Source organism: Talpa occidentalis, unplaced genomic scaffold (assembly GCF_014898055.3).
Source record: "Talpa occidentalis isolate TD23 unplaced genomic scaffold, MPIMG_talOcc4v2.1 talOcc4.16, whole genome shotgun sequence".
In the NCBI taxonomy this organism is placed as follows: Eukaryota; Metazoa; Chordata; class Mammalia; order Eulipotyphla; family Talpidae; genus Talpa; species Talpa occidentalis.
In genome coordinates, this window is record NW_023601653.1 from 85,743,338 (window position 1) to 85,767,810 (window position 24,473).

Below are 24,473 nucleotides of genomic sequence, written 5' to 3' on the forward strand. Positions count from 1 at the left end.
GGCTCCTGGGGGCCACGGTCCGCTCTGACTGTCCAGAAGTAACGCTGGCCTGTCCGTGCCTGCTGCCCCCGAAACTGACCCGACTGACCGGAGGGTGCCCCAGGCGCCGCCCGCCCACCCGCCCGACGAGGCACCTTGAGCAGCCGGTTCATGTCGGCCTCCATGTTGGAGACGGTCATCCTCTGCATGATGGCGTCCGTCACCCTGCGCTCCAGCAGCTGCCACTTCATGCGCGCGGTCCTGGAGGTGACCGCGCGGCCGGGCAGGCCTGTCCTCTGGGGCTGCTTCCTGGAACCACAGAGCGAGCTGGTTCATCCCCCGGCGCCCGGCATTGCCGGCCCGCGGAGAGGGACGGGCGCCCACCTGGCTCCGTTGGCGCTGGGCGAGGGCAAGGCCTGCACTCTGGCCACGGGGACCCGGCCCTTCGGTGGGGTCCCCGCCCGGCTGGCCTCCGCGTCTCCGGCTGCCGCGCTGGGCCCTGTGTCCTGGGCGGGGCCCTCGGACGAGCCGGCCTTCCGAGTGACCTTCCCGGCCACTTTATCAGACATGGGTCTCACCTGCCGGCGCAGCGCCGTCACCTGCAATCACAGCCAGGCGGGCGGGCTCAGCCCGCAGCCCTCAGAGCCGCCCGGCTCCCGCCCCACACAGAGCCACTTGCCTCTTCGGTTTTGCGCCGAAGCACCACCTCTTGATTTCTCTTCTGCGCCTCCAGCAGCCGCAGCTGATGCTATGAAGCAAGGCCAAGCCCCTTAAAGCAGCAGAGACGCAAAGCTCCGCCACGCGGACCCCAGGGCCTGGACGGCGGCCCCGCAGGACCCAGCCCCTCGCAGACCCGGGCAGTGAGCACCGGCGCCTGCGCCAGACCAATATAAACATATGTAACATATAAACATTTTTAACACATAAACCACGGGCTGCTCGCTCCTCTGAGACTGCACCGCCTCGTGTCCCTGCCTTAGACGCTCCGTTCTGTGGCCGCGGAGGCACGAGCAGAATGAACAGAACAGGCGTCTCGCGGCAGAGGCCGTGTCAACACAGGGACATGCATTGCTGAGGTGGCCGGCAGCGCCTCGGACGGATGGATGCAGGGGACCCCACCGGGGCTGTGCCCGCGCCCCCACCCCCACGCCACAGGCGCGGACTCACTACCAGACGCTTCCCAGGGATGCGGCTCAAGAAAGAATCTGGGCTGACGAAAAACGGACCTGAGCTCTGGGTCTGTCATTTACTGGACCCATGGCCGTGGGCAAAGCCCAAGTGGGCGTGATCACAAACGTCCTCCGAGGCCTGGAGGCGAACACACGACGCTCGCCTGCTATCTGCTGCCCACACTGCCGCCCCCGCAGAGGGGCGCTCTGAGGAAGGGCCCTGTGTCCAAGGAGCCTTGTCCACTGTGGGCGGGGGGCAGCCGGGCCCCACCCTGCTGCAAACAGTGCGGAGGGTCCTCAAAACACTAAAAATGGGGTCTCCCTGGTGGCACAAGGGGTTGAGCACAGCACTATGAAGCTGTCCACAGCCTCTGCAGCAGGAGTCCGATCCCCGGCCGGGGAGCTACCCACATGGCGCAGAGGTGGTACCCTCTCCTGCAGAGGTGGGTGCCCAAGCCAGGCCGCAGGACGCCCGTCTTCCCGTTCGCCACTAGGGAGAAGCAGGGCAAGTCCCAGGCCCCGGACAGCGGCCTCAGTGCGGCCACTCACGTCTCGTTTCCGCTGATCCTTCTTGAGCTGCGCGATCTCCCTGTTCCTCCTGGACTCGCTCAGCCTGGCCTTTTCCTGTTCTTCTTTCATCTGCCTCATGAGGCGAACCTAAAAACCCAGGAAACCTAAAAACACAGCCCCGATGGGACTGTGCTGCCCGGCCTAGCCTCGCCCTGGGGGCTCCGCGTGCCGGCCGCCCGCATCCTGACGGGCAGTTACCCCGGGCAGGGCCGGCGCGCACCACTCCCCACCGTCCAGCTTGCCCTGTCGAGGGCCCCGCGTATCCGCAGGGCTCTAGGACGCGACCCAGTCACCCCGCTGCCGCCCCCCAGTGCAGGCCGTCTTCTCTGACGCGGGCCATGGCTGGCTGTGGGCGGCACCAAGCCTGGACGTGGGGTGCCCGGCAGCGCGGAGAGCCAGCCGCGGGGCTGAGCTGCAGTCGGCTGCCGCGAGCACAGAGCACCGGCTGCCGGACACACCAAGACACGGCAGCTTGCAAAGCGGAGAACAAAGACCCGTGGCGAGTCGGCAGCCCAGCCACGTCCTACCTGTGTCCTGAGCCCACCCCCGGCCATCCAAGGGAAAACGGTGATTTTTGCGCCAGCAAGAGGCAGCCCATCCCAGCAAGTACCAGGCTGTCCGCCCCCACCGAGACGCGCGGGCTCAGCAGGCTGAAGCAGCCGTGGGGCCGGGGTGGGCGGTCCCGGGAGGCCCTTCAGGGCCGGGGCCACGCGACCCCTGCCCCATGCCAGTCGGCGGTGCCGATACCTTGGTTTTCTTCATCTCTGCCACGTCCTGCTGCAGCTTCTGGAGCTGCTTCTCGTACTGGGACTGGCTGCGCAGCAGCCGCGCATGCTCCTTCTGCGCCGCCTGCAGCCGCTGCAGCTCCTTATGCATGGCCTGCAGCTTCTTCTCGTACTCGGACTTGACCTTCTTGGCCTTCTCTTCCGAGTTGGACTCCACAGAGCCTGGATGCGCGGGTGTTGGTTTGTGAGACACATATTTTACGGAAGAGGGGTTCCCCTCCCCACACACACCCGGGAGGCCGGGGAGTCGCTCAAAACCTGCCCTGCACCTCTCTGACAGCTAAGGGCTTTTACGTTATTTTTAACGTATAAACATGTTCCCAGCACAGGGCCTCCCCGGAGGCCCAGGGGTCAGTCTCAGGGTGTCACTGTCACGGCCTGAGTCTATCCCCGGCCAGGGAGCTACCCACACGATGCGGCAGACCTCTCCGTCTCCCCGCTGCTCCCTCAGCAGTGGGTTTCAGTAGATCCGCCTGTTCTGCTCCCCACTCTGTCTCTGGGGAATCCTCTCACCCCCCACACCTCTGGCCTGCCCCCCAGCTCTTGTACGCAAAAGGCAAATTAAAAAAAGATGTTCCCAGCATAAAGTGAGGCATCAGAACCATCAGCCACAGTTGGGACGAAATCCCGGAGCAGACAGGAGCGGAGAGGGGGCAAGGGAGCACAGGCCGCGGGCCGCGCCTCACCCAGGCTCTGCAGCACCTGGTCCCGCTCCAGCTGGGTGTCGCGGATCTTGTGCTGCAGGGTCACCAGCTTCTCCTCGTACTGCCGCTTGAGCGTCTGCAGCCGCCTCTGGCTATTCTCCAGCTCGTCGATCAGCTTCTGCTTGATGGCGATCTCGCAGGTGATGTTGGCCAGGTCGGCCTGGTAGTTGGCTGTCGGGAGCAGGAGACTGAGGTGTCGTCGCCCGGCCCCCCAGGCACAAGTGGCGTCCCCCACCGAGGCACTGAGCCGGGAACAGGGCAGGGAGCGCAGGGCCCACAGTGGCCAGGGACAGCAGACGCCCCCGGAGCCAAGCGTGGGGCCCGGGGGCCCAAGGACACCACTGGAGCTGCCAACCTGCCCGGTGCATGGAGACTGGGGGCCTCTGTCCGCCCCGAGGCCCAGCCCGGCCCCCATACCCTTCTCGTCGGACTCCGAGTCGGACTCATCAGAGCTCTCAGCCCCGTCCTCCTCATCCTCCTCGTCCTCGTCCTCGTCCTCCTGCTGGCCGGCATCCTGGCTCTCCTCCTGGGTGACAGCGGGCGTGAGCAGAGGTGCCTGTGCAAGCCCAGACGACTGACGAGCCAGGCCGGGGCCAGCGGCACGGAGCCCCCGCCACGGAGCAGGCCGCTGCCCAGGTCACTGCCCCACACTGCAGGGAGCATCCAGCCGCGCAGAGCAGGGCACAGGGCAGGTCCCCCCACCCCTGGAGCCCGGGCCTCACCGCCTCCATCTGGCTGCCCGCGCTCTCGGGAGCGCCCGCCTCCTCGCCCTTCTCTTGGCCAGGGTCTGCGCCGTCCTCCATAGCAGCCACACTGTGAGGAAAAGCAAAGGCGTGAGAGGCAGCACAGAGGAGGCTGCTCGGCCCTGGACAGGTGCAGCCGGCAACCAGCCTGGCAAAGCCACAGTCCGAGGCTTCGGAGGAGACACGCGAGCTCCTCGCCAGCCATGTCTCTGGGGACGGCCCGGACGGCGAAGACGCAGCAGCCTCGTGCCCGCTGGGTGTTGTCGCAGCAGGTGCGAGCATCACAGTTTGTCTGCACTGGCTGCCCATCACGGCCACCATGTTGGCGTCTACGCTGCTGTCCCACCAGGGCTGCCTACACTGGCCGTACCCCCTGGTTCCTCATGACGTCCTCACAGACATGTCTGCACCCAGGCTGACCTTGCTGAGCGAGCGCGGGCCCCAGGGCAGCTGTGAAGCCTGCTTGACCCCTCGGCCCCTCTGCCCCTCGCTCACAGCCAGTGATCTTCACCCTGGACCCCCCAGGGGACCAGGCGGACCCACAGAGGGAGTAGGCGCTAAGTAGCCTACGGTGAAGTCCTGTAGACATCTCAAGGACACCACAGGGTCAAGGGCACCTCAGGATCACAGTTTCCGCGGGGTCGAGGTCACTGCAGGGGCGCTGGAATGTGGCTTGTGGAAAGTCCCCCACGGCGACGGCAGGGAGCCCGGAGGGCGAGGGAGGGCCCAGGGGGCTCGTCCCGGCACAGGGACCCCAACTAGCGGCCAGTGGCCAGCCCCCTCCCCTAGTGCAGGAGCCCAGGCCTGCCCCAGGCCCCTCCTGGCCTACGGCCCCCACCCCAACTCCGAGCAGGGTGCGGATGCTGCTGTTTCCTTCACTGACACGGGCCCCGATGCCCGAGCCAGGCGCACCCCCTCCCCTGTCCCAGCGCCACCCACACCCGTCCTCCTCCTGCCCGCTGGGGTGAGCGCCCGCTGACGTCGTCTCAGGGCCGGGCACCGCAACAGCAGTGCTGTGAGCGCCTCCGTCCACCTGTGTCTTGGAGCTGCACAAGCCTCGAAGCCCGAGTGGACACTTTGTGGCCACTGCCCCTCCATTCTCGCGCGTCGCCGGAAAGCGAGGCTCCGGCGTTGGCAAGAGCCACCCGGGCAGCGGGGATGCCAGGAGGCTGGCACAGGGCTAGATGGATCCTGAGCCGAGGGGTGGGCAGGCCCTCGCCCTGGCGCCACAGCAGTCCTACTGGGGTACCGGGACAGCCGGGGGCAGAAAGCGGCTCCAGGGCCTGTACCCTGCGGCTGCAGTGTGGCCCGAAGGCTGGGTAGGGGCACAAGGCACCCAGCGTTTGCAGGGCTGGGAGGCTTCGGGGGCAGAGCTCCCCCGGGGCCATGGGCCTCTCTTTCTAACCCCTTAACACAAGAGACCGCCTGTCGTCGGGGAGTTGCTCTAATCCCAGCACCAACAGGCCAGCCGGGGCTGCAGCAGCAGCGGGTGACGTCAGCGGGCTCCACGTGGCGGAGTCAGAAATGCACAGGGGTCCTGGGGGCCTCAAATGGCTGAGGTAAAGGAGCATGATTTGCAAACTGCCAGGCATTTAAAGTGACATTTGCCTAATTAACTTCTGCCTCGTAAAAGTCTTCCAAAGGCTTATTCGGAGTGAGAAATGAAGCTCCTTCGTGGGTGCTCCCCAAATATTCACGTGTGATTTTGAAACGCATTTACCTTCCTCCTCATTTTGATCCTATCATCTAGAGGCTTGCTTAGAGAAGTGTGAAATGATGAGAAGTAAAATGTGACTCATCTTTCAAATAACTCTAATTCTAGAGGCATCAAATGCAAATACTTATTCTTGGGGTTCAGAAAAGTGCTTCTGGCGCCTCCCTGGCAGCCTTGGGGTTAGGTGTCAGGCTGTCACCCTGTGGCCTGAGTCCATCCCCGTCCAGGGAGCTGCCCCCAGGGCCCAGCAGACCTCCCCTGTCTCCCCGCTGCTCCCCTCAGCAGTGGGTTTCAGTGGATCCACCTGTCCTGCTCCCCACTCTGTCTCCGGGGAGTCCTCTCACCCCTGCACGTCTGGCCTGCACCCAGCTCTTTTACTAATGAATAAATAAAATCTTTTAAAAAATATGTGTTTCTGAATTTTGCTCACATTTCAAACGTGTGAACAAAAGGGACCCTGCTTCCCGTGCCCGCCTCCCGTGGGCCTGGACTCAAGCCCTGGCTTTCTGACTTAGCCTCACGCTGCCAGGGGCCTGTCAGCTGGGGCCGATTGCCACCTCGGCACAGTTCTGACAAAGATTCAGCAAACAGGGCGAGCAGACGCGCTCCCCCTGGCACAGGGGCCGGCGGCCACGCCACCCAGCCAGTAGCCGGGGCTGCCCCAGATTCTGGGGCCCGCGTGGGGAGCCGAGGGCTGGGGCGCGGGCCACGCTGCGTGCCACGGCCGGCCGCCCGCGCGGGCACAGGGCCTCCTGGAGCCGCCACCGGCCAGAAGCTTCTCAGCCGCTACCGAGGGTGTCTGCTGGGGCATTTCGCGCGTCTGCTCGGAGCTCTGGCCGGTTTCACGGGCCTGGCACGTCCAGGACCGGGGCGGATCAGGCCGAGGCGCGCTGGCCCGGCGCGTGGGGCGTGCAAAGCACACGCGAGTGCAAACCCGGTCCCGACCTGTGGTCCTCGGCACGGTCCTCCTCCAGTCTCTGCAGCCTTGAAGCCCGGCGCAGATTGCGAGGCAAGCCGGGGCCCCCGGCAGAGGGAGCAGCGGGGAGGCAAAAACCACGCGTGAGCCGGGCACCGGCGTCCAGACCCCGCGGGCGCGGCGGCCGCTCGGGGCGGCCGGGCGGGAGGGACAGGCCCGACCAGGCCAGGCCCCGCCCCGCCCGCGAAGCCCGCCCACATCGCCCCGCCCACACAGGCCCCGCCCACCTCGCCGCGCCCCGCCCCCGCCGGTGCAGGCCCCGCCCACCTTGCCTTGCCCCGCCCAGAGGCCCGTCCCTGCCCGCGCCGGCCCCGCCCACCTCGCCCCGCCCCCGCCCCGCCCCGCCGGCGTCATTACTGTCGCTTTTCGTTATCTTTGCCCAAATAACCGCTTTATCTACCCAAACTGCCGAGTGGTCCTAAGTTTTCACTTGCAAATAACTGGATTGTTTTCCGGACCTTAAAGGGGGTCCTCCCCCGCCCCTCCCCCCAGCCCCCCCCCCGCACCCCCCGCCCCCCGCCCCCCCCCCCCGCCCCGCACCGACCTGCGCCTCTTGCGCTGCTCGCGCCGCCGGAGCCGCTGCAGGTCGCGCCGCGCCAGGTCCAGCACCGCCGCCGCCTCCCGGTCCGCCGCGCCGCCCGCGCCGAAGTAGGGGCCCCGCGCGGCCGCCCGGGCCAGGCTCCGCCGCAGGGCCGCGCCCACCGCCTCGCTCTCCAGCAGCCGCGCCCTGGGCCGGGGCACGGGGGCGTCGGCGGAGCCCGCAGGCCCCGCCGCCCGGGGGCCCCCGGGCCCCCCCGCGCCCCGCGGCCCCGCCTCCGGCCCCCCCTCCAGCCCCGCCCGGCAGCCCCACACCTGCCCCGGGGGAGTGAGGCGCGTCCTCGGTATCCAAATTCTGTCAAAAGCTGTTTGCGGGGAGCAGCCTCCCGCACCGCCCGCGACGGGGCGCAGGCTCACCCCGCTTCAGGGGCAGCTGCCCCGCCTGCGCTGGCCGGCCCGCGCCCTCATGGGGTCTGCGCGGCCGGCTCCAGCAGGGCCGGGTCCCAGGGCACGTGCTCCCGAACACCCCCACGAGGCCTCCAACTCCCGCCGAGGGGCTGAGCGTGAGCTCCCCCCGCAGCCCGGCCCCGCAGCCAGGCGCACCCCCCCCAGCCCCCCCAGCCCCGGCTCCCTTTGTGGTCCAGTCCTGACAGCCGCAGGAGGACGATGCACCGGCGGTGGGTGCCGACCCAGGACGCGGCCCCACAGGCCTCGCAGGGCCCGCCCTGGCTCAGGGTGGGGCGGGGCCCCGCGCAAACCTGGCCAGGATGGATGTCTAGGCTGCGGGCACAGGGCGCGCTGGCCGCAGAGAGGACGCAGGCCTCGGCCTCATCCGGAGCCAAGGCTGAGCCGCCCAGGGCCAGGCTGGAGGCTGCTCCGTCCCCTGCAGCGGGGCGGTGGACTGGGAAGCGAGGCGCCCGGGTGGGTGGGGCCCCGGAGCGGGGGACCTGACAGTGACAGACACGAGGGGGAGTGACGCACCCTCCTGGCACCACCCCACAGCAAGACAGTAGCAGCCTCGCCCAGCAGCGGGCCGGGCAAAGGCCACCTGCAAGCCCAGTGCCCGCCCCGCAAGCTCCCAGCCCACACCCGCCGGCTGCACCCAGCCCGCACCTCAGGTCCTCGATCTCCTTGATGTAGCTGTGCACCATGTTGCTGACCTCCTCGTGTCCATCACCTGGGGGCAGCAGGCGCTCAGGAGCCCTTCCCCGAGGGCCCCACGGAGAGGCGGCGAGAAGGGGGCGGAGCGTGACACGATGGCATGCGGCCACCCTGGGTGCGCAGAGCCGGGACAGGCGAGGGCACAGCCGGCCACAGCCACGGTCGCCCCCACCCCCAAGCATCCCGGGAGCCAGCGGGCACGGGGACGCCCGCCCGCCCCCCCTGCCAACCCACCTGCTCTGGCCAGCACCTGGCTGGCCTGCTCGCTGACCAGCTGCGTGACCCTGGCCCTCAGGGCGTCCACGGTCTCCTGCATGGCCTTGATGCGCACGCGCAGGTTGCTGTTCTCCGTCTGCAGCATGGCGTTCTCGTGGAACATGTCGTTGACGCTCTCCATGCCCTCCTCGTCGATGATCCTTTTACCCTGCGCCAGGGACCCAGGCTTGGCCCCGACCTCGAGCAGCCCCAGCCAGAGACCCCGCCTGCTGGCCCCGCCCCCACACCAGCTCTCCTTCCGGTGCCCCCACCCCCAGGCTGGCCACGCCTAGACCCCACGCCCTTGGTGCCCCCCACGCCTGGCTCACGGTCCGGTACTCCATGAGCTCCATCTGCAGCCGTGTGATCTCCCCACGCAACGCGCTGATCTGCTGGCTGGCCCGGTCCTGGTTGGCCATCACCTTGTTCTTGATGTTGCGGGCGCGGTTGGCATATTTCAGGGTGTTCAGGGTCTCCATGAAGTCCCGGTCGGAAGGGCTGACGCAGGCGATCATGACCGTCTGGCTGAAAGGTGGGAAGAGCCATCGGGCCACAGGAAACGGCCACAAACACGCTAGAATCACCATTTAAACTTATATTCCCTAGGGCCTCCCCGGTGGCGCAGCAGTTGAGCGCTGGGTTGCGAAGCTGCCTGCAGCCTCTGCAGCGCCGGTTCGATCCCCGGCTGCTCCCCGGCCACCGGAGGAGGGTCGCCCATGGCGCGCAGACCTCTCCTGCCGCCCGCTGCTCCCCTCAGCAGTGTCCTTCGGTCCTTCTGCCTGCTCTGCTCCCTGCTCTGGCTCTGGTGAATTCTGTCACCCTCCCGCGCTTCTGACTGTACCCAGTGCTTGTATAAATAAATAAAATAAAATAAATCTTTAAAAAAAAAACAATCTTATATTCCCGCCCTTTGAACAGCCTCTTCCTGTCAAGATGCCCCGCGGTGGACACTCGCTTAGAGGAGAAAGCAGAGTCTGGGGCCCCGGGCTACAGCAACGACCAGGCCATCGCAGAGTCGCAGAGCTGTGTCTCGGGAGGCAGACCAGCCCCTGACCGCGAGGCCTCGGGAAGGACCAGCGTCCATTCACCCACTGCTCTCAAGGCGGTGCAAGTGCTGTCCACAGAGTAGCCCTAAACCCTGGTCCACCCACACGACGGACAATTAAAGCTCAAAATTCACTTCTCTCATCATGGAGTTAGCCTTTCAGAATTTTAATCTCCTTTTGCTCGAGTCACATGTGCCCCGACTTTGGTGTCAACAGAGTTTTATGCAATATCCTGAAGCCTGGGGGGAGTGTCTGGCACGTAGACCGGAGTCAGGCCACAAAGCATCTGTCTCCAAACTACCTGGGGAGGCGTGTGAGTCACGATCAGCTGCTCCGCACGGGCTCAGCCAAGGCGTTTACAGTGACCGATACGGACTCGGCTGGGGCTAAGCCGCTGGTCCACCCTCCCTGATGGGAGACTCGGCGCCAGCCACCCTGACTGATGGCCCCCACCCCCTACGCCCCCCTGGCCCCCAACATCTGAGCACAGTGACCCTTCAAAAGTCATCCTGCTCCACCTGTCTCTCGGGTCTCAACTCCTGCCCTGAGTCTCCCTCCCTCTCACTACCGGTCAAGCGTCAACTTGGGCTCTGTCCCCCTGGGAGCCGCCCTCTGCCTCCTCACACACACCCCTATCCAGCCGCAGCTCCTGCTACGTCCACCCGGAATATTACACACCCCTGAACAGCAGCCAAGGACCGTCTTATCCACCACTCTGCGCTCCATGCAACACAACACTTGGGCCACCGTGGTCACTTGTGTGTCATGTGTACGTGACGTTCCTTATGGGGGGGGTCAGGACGCTAAGGTAATTAGTGTGCTTCTGGCTCGCTCCGTGAGGAAGAAGATAAGGGACTGAGTGAGCGAGGCCAGTGGACACAGATCAGGACAGACACCGGGCCCAGGCCAGTCTGCAGGTGACTTGTTCCCCATCACAGCAGGTGCAGGAGTTGAGAGTGTGAGCTTGAAAGGGCTTAGACAGTTGAGGCCACCGTACCGACGGACTCCAGCGGCTCCACACATGTGGGAAGCCACAAAGGGGCGAGCGCGCCAGCCACACAAATGTTAGCCCCACAAACATGGGGCAGGGCCTGCCCTTCACAAGCATTTTGAGATGCACAGAATGAAGAGCTTAAACCACAGAAGGGAAGGACAAGATGAGCTGAGACCTACTACACGGTACACCATGCAGGTGACGCGCAGGTGAGGTTCAGGTGACACAGGTGAGGCACAGGTGACATGCAGGTGCCGTGTCTGCAAAATGCACAGTGAGCTGAAAGCAGTTTCTTTGTAAAAGTACATAACACACCAACTCTGTGCTGAAGGAAACGTGTCGCTCAGCTGTGCGGAGCCGTTACAAGCAAACGCAGCAGCTGTGGCCATGATTATCCAGCACCAGCAAGGTGGCGGCGGCCACGCGGGGGAGGCAGAGATGAATGTGGTTCTGGTCACGCCTTAGGTTTTTCAGTGTATTTCAGAAATCTTATGTAAACTTGCTCTGATGTCCCCTTAGACATTACAAACGTCAGTCAGTCAGCTGGTTTTAAAAAAGCCAAGAAATGACGCACAGATATACATGTAGCTTGTTTCCAAAAATGTCTTGGGTGAAGCCTTTCTTTGAATTTTAATGTTCAGAAAATGAAAGTGCTGCTATTTTGCTCCCGCGCACAATGCTGGGAATCGAGTCTGATCTCAAACTTCTAAGCGGAAACGGAGGCTCGCCAGGATGGGATCAACGGGCCCCTGAGGCGCCCCTACCAAGGAAACTAAGGGGAGGCCATCGGGACATTCCCGTGGCCAGACATGACTGCTGGGGGCCAGCGGCCTCGAGCCCCCACCAGTCACGGTCTCCCATGTGCCCGCTGGAACATGCACAGAGAAGCTTCGACGCGTGACCTGAGAAAGCCTGTGTGTCCGCAGCACCCAGCCGGAGCAAGCTGGCAGCACAGTAACCCCCTCGGTGTAACAAGCCCCAGACTGACACTGATGGTTCTGAGTGAAACTGCAGAAGCGAAGACACAAGAACGAAAGTCGTGCGGGCACAGGGTGGACAGGGCGGAGGCTGAGCCGGGCGCCGGCAGACACTGTCGCTGCAGCCCCCCACGGCGCTCTGCTCCCGGGCCACACCGACGCCAAGCCTGGAGGGCCGACCCCGCCACGGGACTGAGCAGCGGTCTTCAAGACGCAGCTTTGCAAGCTGGGTCAGCTCGCCGCACCGCATGCTCCAGCCAGTGATGACTGCTGGACATGAGGACACCGCGAGGCGGGCCCCTGCGGTGGCCACAGGTGTGGGGCAGCGCTGTGCCCAAGCCTCGCTGGCAGGACATGTCCGTTGTGAAGCCAACGAGTCCTGTTTGTCATGCGAGGCAGACCCAGACTCCACGCGAGCTTCCACGGCCCCACGGAGAAACAAACAGCCAGTCAAGACAGCCCGAGAGCTGACCAGGCCCCTCTCCAGAGGCAACACGTGGGTGCCGGCAGGGCCGTGACAAAGTGCCCCGGCCGCTGACCCTCAGGGACACGCAGACCAGAGCCAGCGGGAGGCCGGCACCAGGGAAGGGCAGGCACCAAGGCCAGGAGCAGCAGGCGCTGGCAGGACGCGGAGAGCAGCCCTGTCCCCTGGGGGGAGGCAGAGGGCCTGGCCGCAGGGACAGCAGTGTGGAGTGGCCTCAGGTTAGATCTGCCTCGTGACCCAGAAATCCCACTCCTGGGTGTCCACCCGAAGGCTCCAAGGCCACTCCTCTGAAGGGCCCCTGCACCCCCCGCTTCCCAGCCCCACTCCCGCCAGCCGGCAGCGGAGCTGGCCCAGGGCCTCGGGGAGACCTGAGCTGCGCACCCATGGAGCACTGCTCAGCCCTGAAAAGGGGGAGCCCTGCCACTCCTGACACGGGCGAGGGAGAGGCGCTGAGTTATGTGAGTCGGGCAGACAAACACGGGGCGATCGCTCCTATCTGGGGCTCCTGGCGCTGCTTGTGCACTTTCTGATGGCAGTGCCCGCGAGCGCCCTTCAACAGCTGGGAAGACCGGTGGGCGGGCAGGGGCCGGGCGTGGGAGCGGGGCGAGGGGGCCGGGCGAGGGGGGGGTTGGGGGGGAAGGGCGCCAGGGCCGGGCCTACCTGTTGCCACCCAGTGAGTCCTGTAGCAGGCGCGTGAGCTTCGAGTCCCGGTAGGGCACGTGCGTGGCCCTCTTGCTCCGGTCCCCCAGCGCGCTGATGACGTTGCCCAGCGCCAGCTGCAGGAGGGGCAGTCAATGGGCGTTCAGCGGCCGGACACTGCCCTCGCCCGCCCCCGTGCACCCCGACTGCTTCCCTGGGGCTCCGGAGATGGGAGCCAGGCCCGGGGCGTTGGCTGCGGGGGTGCCATCAGGCCCAGGGAGACCCGCAGCTGCCAGCTGGGGAGCCGGTGGGTGGGGAGGACCTGCGGGGCAGTGCCCAGGCGGGGGGCAGGGCACAGGCCACAGATCTGTTGCCCCGCTGGGCTCTGCTCTCCGGGGCCCTGCTCCCGCGGGTGCTCCTGGCACCCACCGGCAGCATGGCCAGCAAGGGTCTCCCTGTGCCGCAGCCCCGGGCGTCCAGCCACTGCCCCTGAGGCCAGCCCTCAGGACAGCCCTCTCTCTATGCCCGAAGGAGCCTTTCATCTTTCTCCCCCTGCGCGGGTGAGGGCAGGCCCAGGCCTGGGGGCTGTGGCTGGACAGGTCTGCGGGCGCCTGCGCGGGCAGCGGGCGTGTGGCCTTACCAGCCCACAGTTGATGGAGATGCCCTCCTTGGCCCTCTCGCCCGTGGCCCCCGTGCGCTTCAGCCGCTCGGACCCCGCCAGGTCCACGAAGTGGAACTTGGCCGTGAGGGTCTCGAACTCGTTCATCTGCGGTGACTCCGCCATCTCCTTGCTGTCCGCGGGGACCTCCTGCCCAGGGGAGAGAGAGGGGACCCTGTCCCGCGGCACGAGACCCCGCCCCCGCCTGCGCCCCAGGCCTATGAATGCACATCACACGTGACCTCCCCAGCAGGCCCGGGGCCCGAGGACGTGTGCTCCTGCCAAGCGCCGCAGACGCGGAGAGAAGCCGGCTGGGGCCGCAGGGGCGCTGGGCAGGTGCCGGCCACCAGGCCGCCCTGGCGGCAGCTTCCAGAGGGGCGGCCCCGCAGGAAGGGGATGTGGGCGCTGCACTGCCCTGCCCGGGGTCGCGGACCTGGGGGCGCGGGGCAGGCACTCACGGCGTCGGCGGGCGGACACAGCCGGGTCTGGCACAGGTGGATGGTGAAGATGGCGTGCGAGCGGGAGCTCTGCACGTTCATCTGGGTGCTGGCCGTGGTACGGGACAGGGCGCCCAGCTTCAGGCACTGCATCATCTGCGGGGTGGGGGGGGGTCAGCGGGCCCGTGTGCGCCTGGTGCGCTCCGAGCTGAGGATGGCGCCTCACTTTCTGATGGAGGAGCACTGCCGCTGCGCCCCACCAAGCCCTCAGCAACCCGGGAAGGAGCCGGCAGCAGGACCGCCCGCCCCGCGTCGCGTGGGAGACGGCTGCCGTGAGCTCCTCGAGCCCCTGCACACCTGCCCGCGCGCCCTCTCCGCCCGACTCCCTGAGGGGGAGCGCTGGCCTGAGCACAGCCCCGAAGGGAAGTAAGAAAGCCCTGGGGCCTGCAGGGGGCTGGGGTCAGTCTCAGGCTGTCACCCCGTAGCCTGAGTGTGATCCTGGCCAGGAGCTGCCTACAAGGCGCAGCAGACCTCTCCTGTCTCCCCCTGCTCCCCTCAGCAGTGGATTTCAGTGCATCCGCCTGTTCTGCTCCCCACTCTGTCTCTGGGGAATCCTCTCACCCCCCACCTTTGACCTGCACCCCATCTTTGTTACACATAAATAAATAATAATAGAGGCCTGATGCAGGGCCAGGCACACGACGAGGCCGATGCTGGTCCCCTGGGCGCCTGGCACCGCGCACCCTGCTCTGAGGCAGACCCTGTGGGAGGCCGGCCGCGCGGTGAGCATCACCTCAGACTCCGTGGTCACAGTGCGCGTGGTGACGCCCACGGTGTAGATGCCCCCGGCTGCGTCCTCGTGAATGCGAATGCCAGACTTCTTGTTCTTGGCGTCCATGTCGCGGGTGGTGTCGAACAGGTCGAGGACCTCCTCATTGTACAGCTGCAGGGGCGGTTCCGGCGTGAGCAGCAGGAGCAGCCCACCACACGCCCACCTGCCCTCCCTAGGGCCGTGCGTCTCCTCAAAGTGGCAACGGACGGGGCAGTTATCATACCAGCAGCGTCAGACCCGCGAGAGGAGAGCAGGGCCAGCGGCCACTGCCTGGCCCTCTCCGAGAGCCGAGCAAGCTCTGAGCAAAGCAAGAATGCCTCCAAGAAGCGAGTGTGAGGCGCAGCCGAGCCTGGGCTCAGCAGGGCTGGGTCTCTGTGGGCGCATGGCCCTTGCTGTGGGGTCTGTCTCAGCTGAGGCCCCGAGTTGCCTGCCCGCGGTAGGAGGGCACAGGACGGCGGCGCCCACAAGCCCAAGCTGCGCTCCCAGCTGCGGGGGTGACGGGAAAGGAGGCACCTGCCCTTGTACGGGCGAGCGCGACGGCCTGGAGCACAGTCCCCACCAGCAGGGAGACGCTGGTCGTCTGAGCTGACGTCCACCGAGAGCCCTAAAGTGCTTGTCCGTGATCAGAGGGCAGTTGGTGAGCCCGGCAGAGCTCTCCCTGCCCGGCCCGAACCAGGCAGCAGGCACCTGCTATGCATCCTGACACGACTCAGGTCCACTCTGGCCCGGGCCGTGCGGCCAGCCTCCTGGCAGCCCAGGCCCCCCAGTGTGGGAACCAGACCTGGCGCGTCTGCACCCAGATGCAGCAGTGCGGGCGGCAGCCAGGAGGGGCGTGATGCCAGCTTCTCCTCTCTGTGCCAGCCTAAGGCTCCTGCTGGAGCTCGGCTGTGCAGCCCTGGCGGTGGCCGGCAGAGGGGGCTGGAGGCCGGGGCTGGGCAGGTTGGGGGCCGCAGACCGGGCGGTGTTACCTCCAAGAACTGTGCGTTCACTTTGAAGTCCGGCGAAGGGAGCCCGCTCTCCAGCGCCGCCTGCTTCCTCTCCTCGATGCTCCTGAAGAGGTGCCGCACGGCCCGGGAGATGATGCCCTGTTCCTGCTCCGCCAGGCTGACGTCGAAGCCCGTCCCCATGGTGTAGGTCTTGCCGGCGCCCGTCTGTGGGCAGAGGGCGAGACTGGGTCTGGCCGCGGCCTCGGGTGGCGGGCGCGGGGCGCCAGTGTGGGACTCACCTGCCCGTAGGCAAACACGGTGGCGTTGTAGCCCTCGAAGCAGCCTTCGATGAGCTTCTCCACGCACTGCGCGTAGATCTGCTCCTGCTGGGACGCGATGTCGAACACGTAGTCGAAGGTGAAGGCTTTATCCTTGCCCAGGAAGACCTGGGGCTCCCCCGGCGTGACTGAGGTGCAGACATGACACCCCTCGATCTTCTCTTTGGCAAGCTGGGGTCTGATTCTGTGAGAAACCAGCAGAGGAGGAAATAAATGGAGGAAAACTGAGCAAGCGGAACTTTGAAACTCCCGGCCAGATCTCAGAACCCAAAATAGGTCAGTGTCACGGACGGGTCCTCAGAGATCATGAGCGAGAACAAAACCCATCTTAAAATCAAACCCTTCTGGGGGCCTCCCTGGTGGCGCAAGGGGTTAAGTGTCAGCACTATGAAGCAATCTGCAGCCTCTGCAGCGCGAGTTCGATCCCTGGGCAGGGAGCTACCCACGGGGCGCAGCAGACCCCTCCTGTCTCCCCGCGGCTCCCCTCAGCAGTGGATTTCTCAGTCTGCCTGTTCTGCTCCCCACTCCGTCTCTGATTAATCCTCTTACCCACCCCTCTCACTTCTGGCCTGTGCCCCGGTTCTTGTATGCATAAATAAATAAATCTTAAAAAAAAAAATCAAACGCTTCTGCAGTGGACACTTCTCCACTCTCAGAGGCAAACACTCCGATCAATAAATTCGCTACCAAAATGCTATTTGTGTGCATTTTTGGATTCTTTCTCTTCATCCATGGCGTCACCGGGAAAGAGATGCTGGTGGCCTGTCTCCTGGTGCCCCTAGCTCACCCCACTAGCCCCATGGCCCTGTACCCCCCCCGACGTGTGCCCCTTCCCCCTGCCGCACTCGGGATGCCCCCACACAGACACGTGCCGCCCCGCACTTGGACGCCTGCCAGGCAGCCCTGCGCGGGACAGCAGGTGGGGCTCTGCGTGGGACAGAGGCTCCGCCCAGGGCTCATGGAGAGGGATCAGCCCGCATAGCCTCGGCCCCCGACATAGGCCACGTTCTAGCACCTTCCTGCCCTGCTCCACTTAACTTCAAGGTTGCTTTTCAGAGGAAGAACGTGAACCCGGGGATACCCTGACCACAGCCCCGTCCAGGCGGCTGGTCCCAGGTGGTCCCCTCTCGCTCGCTCAAGCCCTGGGACCGCCCTGACGTACGCCCTGCCCGACGGCAGGACCACGCTGGCGGAAAGTAACAAATCACAGACAGAGCGTGGAGGACGCCTTCAAAGGAATCTGGCTCCACATCTTGGTCTTTGCGATGCCGGAACTGAGGTCAGTGAGAGGAGAAGAGGGCAGCCGTTAACCCACATCGCCTGGGCCCTGACCCCTCTGTCCCCAGGGTGGGGGCCAGGAGCGCAGGAAAGACACCAGAGAGGAACCGCCTGCCCAACACGGCCGCCTAAAATGGACCCCTGGCACCAAATGTGTTAAGAATAGATGCTGGGGGCCTCCCCTGGTGGCGCAGCGGCTGAGCGCTGGGCTGCGAGGCTGCCCGCAGCCTCTGCGGCGACGGTTCACTCCCCGGCCGCTGGCGAGGGTCCCACAAAAAAAAAAAAAAAAAAAAAGAGTAGATGCTGGGCCTCCCCAGCGGCGCGGGGGTTAAGTCTCAGGCTGTCACCACCACAGCCTGAGTGTGACCCCGGCCACGGAGCTACCCACATGGCGCGGCAGAGCTCTCCCGACTTGCTCACTGCTCCCCTCAGCAGTGGATTTCAGTGGATCCGCCTGTTCTGCTCCCCGCTCTGTCTCTGGGGAGTCCTCTCACTCCCATCTCTGGCCTGCGCCCCAGCTCTTGTAGCATAAATACATAAAATAAATCTTAAAAAAGAGAACAGGTTGCTTTAAGCATCTTTTTTCTTCCACTGTGATCAGATGTTTTCCTCTAATAACGAAACCCCCAGCGTGCTTGTTTGCTTGAGGGGTGGGGCGCTGCCAGCCCCCATCCTGCCGGGGACACCCCGCCACTCCCGCGGCCCCGTCTAGACCTGGCAGTGTCTGGCTGCAGGACAGGGAAGGGAGAAAAAGTGACTGTCATGGACACTGCACGGACCGGACACCAGAGCAAATAAGACCAGGGCCCCTCGTGGCACGTCCGGCTCAGGCACCCTCTGGCTGGTGCTCGGAGCTGTGGCGTCTGCTTTCCTCCTGCTCCCTGCATCCAGCCAGGGCGGGCGCCGCCACGGAGCTCGCCATCCATGCCAGAAACACAGTGTCCACTCAGCGTCCCTGGCCAGCTCGTCTCGCAGAGCCACGCCATCTCCCCTGCTGCCACGGCCCATTCTTCCTGCCCATGGCTGCCGCCCACAGCCACCCCCGCCAGCCCTTTCTCTCACTGGACTGTGGCAAAGGTCCTGGGGTCAGCTGGCCTGGGCAGCTCCACCCCACAGCCTGCCCCCCACAGCCCCATCAGCAATGTTTGTGGAACAGGAGGCTTTCGTGGAGGGAAGGGCAGTTTGCACAAGGGAGGCGGAGCCCTGAAATGCTGGTACCGGGGCCAGGCCATGCCCAGACCCTCCAAAGCTGACAGGTGGGAGACTTCCCAATGCCACTGAGGCCCCCCAGGCCCAAGTGTGGCCCAGCTCCCTGCGGAGGGAGGCGGAGGCATCACCCAGTGTGAGCAGCAGCCTGCGGCCCAGCCCTCGGACCCTGGGGACACCCACTGCCCAGCCCTCAGACCCCAGGGACACCGGCTGCCTGGCCCTCAGACCTGGGGGCAGCAGTGGGGGGTTGCAGGGAGGAGGGCGTTTCCCCACGACCTGCTGGGCTGTGTCCTTCTCCAGTCCAGTGGGCTCCGAGTGTAGGGGTCAGGAGCCAAAAGAGGGGAAACTTCTAGAAGCCAAAAAAACCAAGGACAGAGGCCCCCAGAAGACAGCCCTGCAGACCACCAGGACCCGACACATGACCGTGCGGTGCTGTGCTAGGACAGGAACCCCCCCGGCCGGCAGGCCTGCTGCCCCTCGGGGCCCTGCCTTGCTCTGGAGACCTGACCCGCTGGGGACAGAGGCCCCCAGAAGACAGCCCTGCAGACCACCAGGACCCGACACATGACCGTGCAGTGCTGTGTTAGGACAGGACCCCCCCCGGCCGGCAGGCCTGCTGCCCCTCGGGGCCCTGCCTTGCTCTGGAGACCTGACCCGCTGGGGACAGAGCCATGTACCCCATGCTATGCCCTTAGCACCCACCGCACAGCATGGCCCGAGCATCTACCCGCAGGCCCTGGCCCCACGGAGGCTCTGTCGAGCGAGGGCAGGACCCATGGGGCCGTTGCATGGGGTCAGGAGGGAGGAGGGCAGTGAGGGCAGCATGGGCAGAGGCGGTCAGGGTGAAGGGGCACCCGAGCCCCAGGGTGCGGCAGGAACCTGCGTCCAGCTCCGTGGAGCAGCCTGTCCTCGAGCGCATGTCACTGCGGGGGGCAGCAAGGCCCACTGGCCAGGCCAGGGGCTGCTGGAAGCGGCCGTGGCCAGGCCAGGCCCTCGGGCGTCCCAGGAGACCAGGCCTTGAGCAGCCATTGGGGGTGCCACCCAGGAGGGCCGAGTCACAGGAGTCACACCTGCAGGAGGTGCTGCAGGCCAGGGCAGCTGGCCGGGCGGGTGGGCGGCTCCCACCCAGGGCCACACTGTGGCTCCGCCACCCTCGGCTGGGCCTGGAGACGTGGCCTGGGCCGCTGTCACATTCCCAGCCCCGCCCAGGACCAGCCGAGTCAGAGTTTCCAGAGGTGGGGCCGGAGTCCACATCTCTGCAGCTCTCCCGGGGCGTGACTCACGCGGGTTCCCACGGCTGGGCCAGCCCCACGCAGCAGCCGGCCGGGCCCTGGCCGCAGCCCGCAGGCGTGGGCACCTGCACCGAGCCTGGGCCCAGGCTGCTGTGCTCGGTGCCAGGTTGGCAGCCACTCAGTGAGCTGCGTCTGCCCGGCCGCTGTGGGCGTCACCAGCCAGCGCTCGCCCAGGGCACCGCACGGGGGCACAGCCCTCACCCCTGGACGCGCGGCAGACGCAGCAGAGGCCGGTAGTCTCTGCTGAGAACGGGGCGCCCTGGGGCTGCACAGACAAGTGTGGAACACGCTGTAGGGGGACGCCCTGCCTGGACCGAGGTGCCCCACACCCCACCTCAGCGCCCAGCCCTCACGTGTCCGCAGTGACCAGGCTGCAGCAGCTGGGGTCGCCACAGGGCAGGGATGGAAAGTGTGTCAGCCTGAGAGCTGCGTCCTTCCCTCCCGGGCAGCCTCGGGTTAGTGCCCAGATCTCCCCACGACGGCTCCTGCAGACGCGGTCTCTGTTCTCGCTTCATGTGGGACCACGTGTGGCCCACAGGGCCGGGAGGCGGTGGCACTGGAGGGGCTGAAGGCGGAGAGCTGGCCCTGGAGCGTGTCTGCCTGCAAGGACAGCGAGGAGGCGGCCGTGTGCCCCAGAAGCCTGAGACGTGCTGGCCGGCACCCCAGGATGTCCAGCCTCCCCGAGGGGCATGGTGAAGGCCGGGGGGCTGCAGCCACTGCTCTGAGCGGCATCTCCCTGCAGGCGCGCCAGGTCCCGAGCAAAGCCTGGCGGTGGGGCTCGGGAGCTCGACAGGACTCAGGATGCAGCTGCAGCTGTGTGGAGGGTCCTCAAGACTAAAAGTGGATCTGCCATACGACCCAGATTTCCCCTCCTAGAGATCCACCCAACGGACACACAACACTTGTTCAAAAGGAAACCTGCACCCGTGTTCGCGGCAGCACTACTCACAGCAGCCGGGCTGTGGAAACAGCCCAGATGCCCCCAAATAAATGACCGGATCAAGGAGACACAGTGGAACACTCCTCAGCCCTCAGAAGGGATGGGCTCTTGCTATTCGCAGCAAGATGGATGGAGGTGGAAGGGCGATGCTCCGTGAGCTCAGCCGGGAGGAGAAGGTGGGTGCCAGATGGCGTCACATCCAGGTGCAATCTAGAAAGCTGGCCGCTGCTCTGAGGCGCGGGGGCAGGGAGCGGGAGGAGGAGGGCACGAGGGAGAGCGCCCTGGACGGGGGGTGCGCTGGAGGGGGCAGCACCTGAGACCACACCTGGGGGGAGTCCTGCACTGCCACAGAGATTACCCAGGGCGTGAAACGATGTCATTTCATGTAAGGAAGCAAAACCAAAAGGACCCCGTAGATTGTTCAAAGAAAACTAAGTTCCAAAGTAAACAGTTAAGAAGTGACATTTGGGGCCCCCCTGGCAGCCTGGGGGTCAGTGTCACGCTGTCACCACTGCGGCCTGAGTGCGATCCCCGGCCGGGGAGTGACCCCCAGGCACAGCAGACTCTCCTGTCTCCCCGCTGCTCCCCTCAGCAGCCTGTCTCAGTGGCCCCGCCTGTTCTGCTCCCCACTCTGTCTCTGGGGAGTCCTCTCACCCCCACCCTGCACCTCTGGCCTGCTCCCCAGCTTTTGGAGCATAAATAAATAAATGAGAGTGACATTTGCCTAAGCCACCCGGCCACTGGGCCGCACTGCGGCTCCTGGAGGAGCTGCCTGCCCCTCCCCCCACCCCGTCTGGGGAGGGCGGGGCTTCCAGGGGTGTGGGGTCCCAGGCAGCCCTCCCACTCTCAATCCATCCACCACGTGTTAATTTTCTTAAGGGGGAGAAGGTGGAGGTGTACAGGGAAGGGGGCACGGGGTGGGGGTTGGGGGGTGGGGAGGAGCGGCAGGCGGAGGCCTCTCTCCTGCCACCGCAGCAGGGACTGGGGAACAAACGGCCTTTGATGGACGCGCAGAGCCAGGCCTGGTTTGGTGGGAGGGCGGGGAGGCCGGGCCAGGAGGGCAGCCTGGGCCTGGGAGGCGGCGTAAGCAGCTCCCCCTGCAGACGCCCGCTGTGGTCAGCCGCTGGCCACACCCTGGCCAGTGACCGCGGGGAAGGACAGGGGTTCCAGGAAGCAGAAGGGCCCCTCCCGGAGTGGCCGCAGTCTAAGGACACGGTGGTCAGTCCTGACATCTTGAGTCGCGAGCCTGCACCGGACCCAGCAGGCAGTGGGCTCTGGAGGCTGCTGCCCGCCTTGGGAGCGGCAGGTGCAAGCGCAGGGTCAGCAGCCGCTGCCCTGAGGGCCCGGGCCAGGGGGCCTGGGCTCCACGGGAGCACGAGAGCGGGGCGGGGCCGCGTGCCTGGAAGCCCGGAGGTGAGGCCAGCGCGGCGTGACCCCAAGTCAGAAACAGAAGGGAAAGAAACAGGAGCGAACTCTGGGTGCAAAGAAGTGAAATGGAAAATAAATCACCAACGAAACTTGCTTTCAGCCAAAGGCATGTTTCTGCCAGCTCTGCCGCGGGGCCTGAGGCACAGGCCACGGGCCAGGCTCACAGGCAGGGCAGGCAGGACAGGCTTGGACGCCTGGGGCCAGCCGTCTGGGAGGGCAGAGGGCGGCTGCCCTGGGGGCTGAGCTGGGGCCTCGGGCTGTGACCCCGCCCTTGGCGAGGACCCGCCTATGGCAGTGGCTCCGGCTCCGGCTCCGCTGTGCACCCAGCAGAAGTGCTAGCAGGGCCCAGAACCTCTTCCCCCTCATTCCCCTTAGTTCTCCTCTTACGCGGATTTTCAGGGCCGTCCCTTCCAGGCCCCTGGACACTGCGTGGCCGCGATCTGGACATCACGTGGCACTGGCGTCGACAGGGGCGGGGTGGGGCCTGGGCTTCCTCGCCGCTCCCCACTGAGGGGTGCAGGGCTCAGCCAGGGCAGGATCCCACTGGGTGCTGTGGCCTGCGCCCGGCCCGCTCTGCGCGGAGCCCACCCTCCTGCTCGCGCTGCTGGTGAAAGCTCGAGAACCCCCGTCCCCACCCAGGGACTGGGCGAACAGCACCGTCCACACCGCTGGCGGGCGGGCACTCGCCCGGGGAGCCCGTGTGGCGGGTCCGTGCGCTCCAAGCGGATACAGCAGGTGAGAGGCGGCGCCAACCCCCACTGCCCATGGAAGCTGCCCCGCAAGGACGGCGTCAAGTGTGCCCGGGGGCGGCCGTGGACCCGCGTGCTGCTCTGGGCGGCGTCTCAACAGAATTGTTCTGACCCGGCCACGAGGCCCGTCCGCCCAGCGCTGTGTCTTCTCCCGTGGCTTTTATTCGGTTTGTTTTAAAGATTTATGTGTTTATGCACACAAGGGCTGGGGGGCATGCCAGAGGTGTGGGGTGAGAGGACTCCCCAGAGACAGAGTGGGGAGCAGAACAGGCGGATCCACTGAGACACGCTGCTGAGGGGAGCAGCGGGGAGACAGGAGGGGTCTGCCGCGCCCTGTGGGTAGCCCCCTGGTGGGGGATCCAGAGACTGGACAGCTTCCCAGTGTGGTGCTTAACCCCTTGCGCCACCAGGGAGGCCCTTTTTCCATTTCTTTTAAGGACAGCCTACAGTTCTGCGGCGGAGTCGCTCACCTCTTTTTGTTATTTTTTTAAGGGTTTCTTTTGATGTGGCTGTAACTGGGGTCGTCCCCGGCTCCCTCTCTGCTAGGGTGTCATCGGCGTGTAGGAAGGTGGCCAGACGGCGCCCCCCACCCGCCTGGTGTCTCCAGCAGCTTCCGCGCGCAGCACAAAGCAGCAGCCAGACGTCAATAAACACACATGTGAAAGAGCGACTCAGCAACGCATCGCACGGAACACCCCTGTGTGCTGGTGTCTCTGAGCAGGAGAGTCTCGCACACCATGAAGAGAAAAGGTAACAGAACAGAGAAATGCCCTGGACTCGGCTAATGCCCTGGCCTCCTGGGCTCGCGCCACCCGAGGGCATGAGTGTTTATGTTTCACAGAGGACAGCTCAAGCCAGGAGAGACAAGGGAGTTGCCCAAACTATCAGATCTGGAAAGGACCGAGGCCACGGTCCAGGAGAAGCTGGTCTGAAGAGCCCCGCGGGCGGCCCGGGGGCCGGGCCCCACACTCGGCCGCAAGGGCCTCCGAGCTCGGTGGGAACAAGACAAACCCACACTCCTCTGCATGGGTAGACAGAGCAGGCGCAGCTGAAGTGGGACAGAACCCGTCTTCACAGAACGACCCAGGCGCAGGCCTCACGGCCACGGCTGGCGCGTCTGCTCCCGCCTCTGCGGACGGAGGCCCGGGGCGGGGTGCAGGGCGGACGCAGTCCTGAGGTTCCGTGGTCCAGAAACCCACCGCGGGCGTCCCGGGAGAGCACCCGCCGGCGCCCAGGGCTTCCTGAGGCGCCCTGCCCGCCCTGCCCCCTCCCGAGAGCCAAGGGCTCGCCCCACAGAGCTGGCCCGTCAGGTACTGCAGGTTTGCCTCCTTGTTCTAGGAGCTGCTAAGCAACCTGCTACCTGCCCGGAAGGTGCCTTAAGCGGTCTGCTCTGCTCTGCCCCTGCGAGGCTCAGACCTGCCATTGTCCTGCCCGCCCGCCTGGGGAAGGCGGTGACAAGTGACAGCCCAGGACAGAGACACGGATCAAGTGACCTTCTGGGACAAAACACAGAGCAAAGAACGGGGGCCTTTTCGGGGACAGCAGTGAGCGCTCGTCTTCAGCGGGGGTGGGGTGGGGGGGCGGCAGAGGGACCCTGGGCGGCAGACGGGCTGAGGACACGCGCTGAGAAGTGCTGACTTGTCTGATCTGACC

The 24,473-nt window shown here is 65.7% G+C and overlaps 1 protein-coding gene across 1 annotated transcript in view; it reads right to left on the minus strand.

The window, feature by feature from the left end:
• KIF21A (kinesin family member 21A) overlaps window positions 1–24,473 on the minus strand; it is a 49,560-nt gene that overhangs the window by 14,862 nt on the left and 10,225 nt on the right. Inside the window, 19 exon segments of the mRNA XM_037515126.2 lie at window positions 135–288; window positions 364–578; window positions 659–727; window positions 1,698–1,805; window positions 2,466–2,665; window positions 3,190–3,378; window positions 3,625–3,733; window positions 3,930–4,020; window positions 6,610–6,648; window positions 7,185–7,367; window positions 8,291–8,354; window positions 8,573–8,762; window positions 8,923–9,118; window positions 12,755–12,870; window positions 13,374–13,541; window positions 13,850–13,984; window positions 14,622–14,771; window positions 15,629–15,811; window positions 15,886–16,108. Coding sequence (XP_037371023.1) covers window positions 135–288; window positions 364–578; window positions 659–727; window positions 1,698–1,805; window positions 2,466–2,665; window positions 3,190–3,378; window positions 3,625–3,733; window positions 3,930–4,020; window positions 6,610–6,648; window positions 7,185–7,367; window positions 8,291–8,354; window positions 8,573–8,762; window positions 8,923–9,118; window positions 12,755–12,870; window positions 13,374–13,541; window positions 13,850–13,984; window positions 14,622–14,771; window positions 15,629–15,811; window positions 15,886–16,108 — 2,782 coding nt within the window.